At 31.3% G+C, this 6,839-nt stretch overlaps 1 protein-coding gene across 3 annotated transcripts; it reads left to right on the top strand.

Annotated features, from left to right (window-relative positions):
- The first annotated feature begins 371 nt into the window (after positions 1-371).
- LOC114165112 (transcription factor EGL1-like) lies at positions 372-5,638 on the top strand. 3 transcript variants are annotated; one of them, XM_028049780.2, is made up of 9 exons: positions 372-757; positions 1,254-1,514; positions 1,638-1,737; positions 3,172-3,186; positions 3,437-3,493; positions 3,609-3,918; positions 4,015-4,487; positions 4,583-5,026; positions 5,355-5,638. In XM_028049780.2, the coding sequence occupies exons 1-9, from the start codon at positions 630-632 to the stop codon at positions 5,424-5,426; spliced, it is 1,860 nt and encodes a 619-aa protein (XP_027905581.1). In that variant the 5' UTR covers positions 372-629; the 3' UTR covers positions 5,427-5,638. The 3 variants fall into 3 exon arrangements, with proteins under 3 accessions (XP_027905581.1, XP_027905579.1, XP_027905580.1); XM_028049778.2 differs by having other exon boundaries at positions 3,609-4,487; XM_028049779.2 differs by having other exon boundaries at positions 374-757; positions 1,641-1,737; positions 3,609-4,487.
- Positions 5,639-6,839: the final 1,201 nt, after the last annotated feature.

Genomic DNA, 6,839 nt, shown 5'->3' with positions numbered 1-6,839 from the left:
GTGTAACTTGTTTAAAAATAAATTTAATTCCATTGAAATTTGATAATAAATCAATTTTAACATAAAAATTTAAAATTTAAGAAAAATAAAAAAGTTAAGATATTCAACATATTTTAAAATAAACAATATAAGTATAAATTTAATTCAAAGTAGATAAACTCATGGATTTGTTTATTTTAATACTTTTTATTGTTTTTAAATAGGTTTCGATATCTGAAGAATTAATCTTTTAACTTTTAACTAAAAAAAGCACCTAACTTCACCAGATATACACAGTAACAATGATTGAGAAACAATATATATATAAAGTCCATTGCAGATAAATTCAGCAAAAAGAATTTATGTTATCTCCATCAAAATAAAAAGTTCCATTTTTAATATAATACAGCAGAAAGAGGACACGAAATATGATCCACCAAACTTTGAAAATTAAATTCATTTTTGATCTGTGAGGAGAAAGGGGATGAACACCCTCTCTCACCAACACTAACCATTAACTGAGTGAGCAGGGTTGAAACCAAAGAACAAAAACGTGTGTTGTTTTCTTTTGTGAGCAAAAGAAGAAAGTGATAGTAACACTTAGTGGAAGTGATAGTCCTGCATTTTGATGACATTTCAGAGGAACTACAATGGCCAACAAGGGAAGTCCAATGCATGAGAAGATGCAGAAAAACCTTTGCACACAACTTGCTGTTGCAGTGAGAAGCATTCAATGGAGTTATGGGATCTTCTGGGCACCTTCAACCACTGAAGAAAGGTACAAACACACACACAGACACACACATCTTGCTGTTTTTGTTTTGTTTTGTTTTGTCATATGCTACCAACATGTCTCTTTTCTGCAAGCTTCACTTCCTCTTGGTTAAGTCTTGAATCCCAAATTTTGATTGGTGAAAAACTGACATGGAAGTGTGCAAGAGAAAGATGTGAATGGTATGAAAGTTTAGTCAAAAGGGTGTGGTGAGGATGAACTGACACAAATTTTTTCCAGGTTTTTAACTTGTTTGGGTCTAAATTCAGTGTATACAGCTGAGTTAAGCACTTTAAAAGGAAAAACTTTAGTTACTATTTATAGAGAGTAGAGTCTATCAAACATCATTAACTTGTTTCAGTTTAACCAAACACTTTGTTTTGAAAATTTATCCATGTATACAGCTGCATTAAGTATTCTGAGGAAAAACAAAGAAAACTTGGTATCTATGATGTTTTAATCTGATTGGAACATGACTTTAACTTATGTTTATGTGTGAAAGGGTGCTGGAATGGAGAGAAGGGTACTACAATGGAGACATCAAGACAAGAAAAACTGTTCAAGCCATGGAATTGGAAATGAAAGCTGATAAAATAGGTCTGCAGAGGAGTGAGCAATTGAAGGAACTATACAAGTTTCTTCTTGCAGGTGAAGCTGATCCACAAACCAAAAGGCCTTCTGCTGCATTAGCTCCAGAGGATCTCTCAGATTTGGAGTGGTATTACTTGGTTTGCATGTCCTTTGTTTTCGGTCACAATCAAAGGTACCAACATTCTTAGTTCCTTCTTCGTTAGTACAAACCCTTCCTGTGCAATTTTTTGTGGTTTTTTTCTTTGGATCTGGTTTTGTTGTCTCACCATGGAAGATTTTTCCTTCCCTTGTCAAGTAGTTTGCCGGGGAGAACACTGGAAATTGGTGACACAATCTGGTTATGCGATGCTCAACATGCAGATAGTAAAATTTTCTCTCGTTCTTTGCTAGCAAAGGTTGGATTTTACTTCTGAATTTGATTCAATCAACACAGTGACTTACTGTTCTTCATATGTATTTTTATTACTGGTTTTTAAAGTTTACTAAAACTTAAAAAAAGTCATTGAATTGAATTTATTTATCTATCATTCAGTGATTCTTTTGATTAAAAAGAAAAAAACTGAGTCTGATAATAATAAGAGTTTGCAACTTTGCACCACTTTTCTTTTTGCTTTTTGCTGATGACTCTACTGGCATAGGATGATGAGCATAACCCTTAATTCTGAATTGATTTTGTGAGTGGATATATACTGTACTGAAAGTGGTGCATGTTGGGCCTTTTTGTGTGTCATCTGAAATCATTTCATCCAAATTCATGAGAGTACCACTGCATCATATATTTACTTTATATATTGACATTCATTAAATTTTAAAGTAATTAAAGAATGAACATTTTGTGCAGAGTATTAAAGAAACTGCAGAGGATTTTTTCTGTAGTGTATCCCAGCAGAACAGGATTCTTCAATCACAGAATAAAATCTTAGCCATCCAAAAAAAAAAAAAAGTTTGCATAAAAGTGTAACTAAAAGTTTTAGGGCATTGGATTGTCCCTGCAAGACCCTGCAGTTGCTTTTATGACACCATGGAACCCTGACCACATGTGCAATTGGTCCTTATCATAGCTGTATTTGAAAACCCATTTGCCTCTATTTTTTTTATCATTTAAAAATCCATCATGAATATTTGGGTCCCATTTTAATATATAGCTCCCTCAAAATATTTACAAATTATAAAATTAGTTTTAAAGTAAAATGATTTACCTTTAATGTTTTAACTCTGTGAGTTCACATAAAATCAGTATTCATTTTAATTTGTTACATCCAAATGATTTCTTGTTATTTCTTTTGTTTTGTTTTGGTTACAAACAAAGTAATTTCAAACATTAATGTGTACAAATATGACACAAAAGTTTGGTTGGAAGAGAGTGAATTGACAGAGGCCCCACATCGGACGGAGATAATACGCGAACATACATAAAAGCAAAATGCGGTAATAAAAAATGAAAAATTTAATTTAATCTTCTATAAATTTTAATTTAATTTTAAAAATAATTTAATTTTAAATTTGTGTTTTTTTTTTGTTTCATTGAATCTTAGTTCTACTTATTCATTTGAAATGTCGTAAAAAAATCGAATCAATTAAAACTAACAAAATTAAGAATTTGATAAAATTATAGATTTTTCTTAAACAGGAAACCCATTATCTTTATTTTAAAATAAATTATGGATTAAACAAAACAGAGGGTATACATAAATCATTTTATTAATTCATCGTATCATATTATATATAGCTTAATACTTTATTTTGTAGAGACATTGAGAGAGTACTAATTTTTTCTTTATTTTCAACAACTTTTTCATGTGGACATTGACATCAATTGATGTATCCAGAGTGCGTCAATTCAGGTATGAGACTCTCTCTTGAGATTCAAATTTTTTTCATTATCTGAAGACTATATTTTATTATCTGAAAACCATGCAAACAAAGTTGAAAATATATTTGTAATTTGTAGAAGATATGAAAACTAAGTTCTCTTGAATGCAAGTACTATGAAACTTGGAACCAAATTAAGTAAAATCTTACTATGTTATAATCTTGTATAACTGAAACATAGATATTAACGTTGATGTTGTGTGTTAAACCTGTTTTCCACAGACCGTGGTGTGTTTTCCCTACCAGAAAGGCGTTATTGAGATAGGTTCAACTGAACTGGTAACATTTGTGTTCTATATGAAGATTCATTATCATTTCAATGTTGAATCTATATGAAAATAGGTAGCACTTACTTGTGATGTTTGTAAACACTGTTACTGTTCATTTTTCGTAGGTTATCGAGGACCCTAATCTGATCCAACATGTGAAGGCTTGCTTCTTAGAAATCTCAAAGCCTACGTGTTCTGATAAATCTTCCTCTGTGCTTGATAAGCCTCATGATGACAAATATCCAACATGTACCAAAAGTGACCACAGGGTGTTTGATGTAATGGCTCTGGAGAATCCATGTTCCCTTGAAAAGAAAATCAAATTTGATAATCATGATCCTGTCAATGGGTTAGAAGGTGATAACAATGAAGATTCTAACATGGATTTTCCTGATGGTTGTGAGCACCATTACCCTATGGAATCCATGATTGATGGTATGAATGGTGTGCCCTCTCAAGTTCATTTTGTGAATGATGCCTTAGTCATTGGTGCTCCTGATTCCCTGAGTTCTTGTGACTGCATGTCGGAAGCTTCTGAGAACCAAGGCAAGGATTCCAAGAATGAAGGCCAGACTCAACTTTTGGAACTTCAAGATTGCTACAGACCAAAGAGAGGATTCTTGGATGCTGGAGCTGATGAAGACTTGTGCTACATCAGAACCCTTTGCGCTATTTTGGGGAACTCGTCAACATTCAAAGCAAACCCTTATGCCGGTAACTCGAATTGCAAATCTAGTTTTGCAAAATGGAAGAAAGGGAGAGTTTCTGAAAGGAAGAGGTCAAAGTTTCACCAAAGCATGTTAAAGAAGACTTTGTTTAAGGTCCCCTTCATGCACAGAAGTTACTTTTCCCGCAAGTCACAGAAAGAGAGTGACAGAATGGAATGGACTAGTAAATTGGAAAATGCTGGTGATGGTTTCATGGGAAAAACATTATCTGATAAGAAAAGAGAAATTAAAAACTTTCAGGTTGTCAAATCTTTGGCTCCATCTTCTATAAGTGAGGTATTTATTTGCTTGTCATCTGCCAAAACTAATGTTACCATAGGATAGTGAATACTATGTTTCAATGAGGTCACTTAGTGAATATTGTGATGCAGGAGGAGAAGATATCAATTCTTGGTGACACAATTAAGTACTTGAAAAGGCTTGAGACTAGAGTGGAAGAGCTAGAATCTTACATGGAAGTTGCAGATACTGAAGCAAGAACAAGGAGAAAATGCCCTGATGTTCTGGAACAGATGTCTGATAACTATGGCACCAGAAAGATTTGCATGGGAGTGAAACCTTGGATGAACAAGAGGAAGGCCAGTGGTTTTGATGAAATGGACACAGAACTAGAAAGAATTGTTTGTGAAGAAGCAAAGGCATTGGATGTGAAAGTGAAGGTAAAGGAGCAGGAGGTTCTGATTGAGATGAAATGTCCTTACAGGGAATACATTCTCTACGATATCATGGATACCATTAACAACCTACATTTAGATGCTCACACAGTTGAATCATCAACAAGTGATGGTGTTCTCTCATTGACACTTAAATCTAAGGTTTGTCATCTCACTTTTTCATCAGTGTTTATGATTCAAACATTTGTTCCATAATATACCTTCAAAGTGTAAGTATAAGCTCATGTTTTAGGTCCATTTACCTGTGACTTTTAATGACTTTTAGGGTTAGTTTGTGTATTAATACACTTCTTGTAATAATTTTTACATACTCAATAATACATAATCCCTTTCTTTTTGTATTTCTTTGATTTGTAGAAAGGAAGGGAGAAGAGTAAGTTATTTTGAGCAGGACCTTGCATCTTTGTTTCTTAGTACTTTTTTAACCATTGTAGAAGTTTGAACACTTTCAGAACTTTTCTTTTTCCAGTTTCGAGGAGCAGCAACAGCACCACTGAGGATGATCAAAGAAGCTCTCTGGAAAGCATATGGAAATGTTTGATATGCCTGTTAGGATTTCTGATGATGGTGTTAGTAACAGTAAATACTTGTATGATTAAACAACGTTGTAGCTCTAGAACATTTATTTGCTTGCTAACAGAATATGTTTGTCCTGTGGTATGAACCTTGATTTTTGTTTTTGTGCTTTAAAATACTGATTTCTTGTTACCATTTTCCCATTTTGTAATTTAACTTTCTGTTATTTTTGTATCACTTCAACCACTCTGGTAGCATACATTTGCATTATTTTGTTAATGCAATCTTTCAGTTTGATCAAGACCCTGTTTCAAAATCTTTCTATAGATTTCAGTTACATCCTTGTGATATGTTTTCCCATGGAATGTGTATTATAAAATATTATTTTATAATACTTATAATAATAATAATAATAATAAAATAATAATAAATGAACATCTTTCTAGAGGGATGAACACATAAAAATAAACAAAATTATCGTTTGTTGCTTTCTCATTGAGATTTGTTACTTTATAATTCTTAGTCGTGGAATCAACTTGTTTATTTATGATATCTTGCTCAATTTCAGGGTGCAATCCTTAGCCATCTATAATATATATTATTTTGTGTGCTAATTATAGTTATATAATTTTTTTGAAATTTCTTAATCATTGATGATGACAACCTAACCGAGCCAATGTTGTGCAATTTTCTTAATGGGAAGAATTAGTGTGTTTGATCGGTAATTAATTTCTGTTAAAAATTGACTAATTTTTTTACATTTTTCTTTTTCAAACCTAAGAGTTTTTTTAAAATTTTTGAATAAAATGTACTTAGATCTATCAAAACTAGTTCAATCTAGCCCGATAGCAACTAGACAGATCAAATTGCAAAACAAAATTATCAAAAAATAATCGTATTGATGTAACTTAGTTCTTTGAATTAAATAGATTAAATCAAACTTATAAATTTTTAATTGAATATCATCACATTAATTTTATAAAATTAATATTTAAACAATGAATAAATAAATTTGATCTAATCTGACCAATAATAAATTATGAAAAATATGATTAATGAAAGATTGAGTTATATTAGATGTATTTGAACTCTTAATCTATAAGAATATATAAAGGGGATTCTATTTTTTGTGTCCACTTTTCAAAATATCGATTTTACCCTTTAAAATATAATAATTTATTAAATTTTTAAAAATTGACCGTTACTTTTACAAACTTTTTATAAAATCAGATGTTTCTACTTCGTCTCTTCTTCTTTATTTATCAATGATTATTCTTTTATCTGTTCTGATATATTTCACTTTATTTTTAATAAATATAATTTTAATATATATTAACTTAATAACATAATAATATTATCACTTACTAATATAATATCACGTATATTTAAAAAATGCATACACACGTACGCGATAGCACCTGTGTTATGCTAGTTAATA

Source organism: Vigna unguiculata, chromosome 10 (assembly GCF_037176805.1).
Source record: "Vigna unguiculata cultivar grain cowpea cultivar isolate G323 ecotype 2 chromosome 10, ASM3717680v1, whole genome shotgun sequence".
In the NCBI taxonomy this organism is placed as follows: domain Eukaryota; kingdom Viridiplantae; phylum Streptophyta; class Magnoliopsida; order Fabales; family Fabaceae; genus Vigna; species Vigna unguiculata.
Note: the sequence above shows the minus strand (reverse complement) of the source record. Positions and strands in the feature narration are given on the sequence as shown.

Bases quoted from the DNA above. Each gene is read 5' to 3' on its own strand.
- LOC114165112 (XM_028049778.2), top strand. From the start codon at position 630: ATGGCCAACAAGGGAAGTCCAATGCATGAGAAGATGCAGAAAAACCTT. The intron at 1,515-1,637 runs GTACCAACATTC...TCCCTTGTCAAG, and splicing joins GTTTTCGGTCACAATCAAAG to TAGTTTGCCGGGGAGAACAC. The intron at 3,494-3,608 runs GTAACATTTGTG...CATTTTTCGTAG, and splicing joins AGATAGGTTCAACTGAACTG to GTTATCGAGGACCCTAATCT.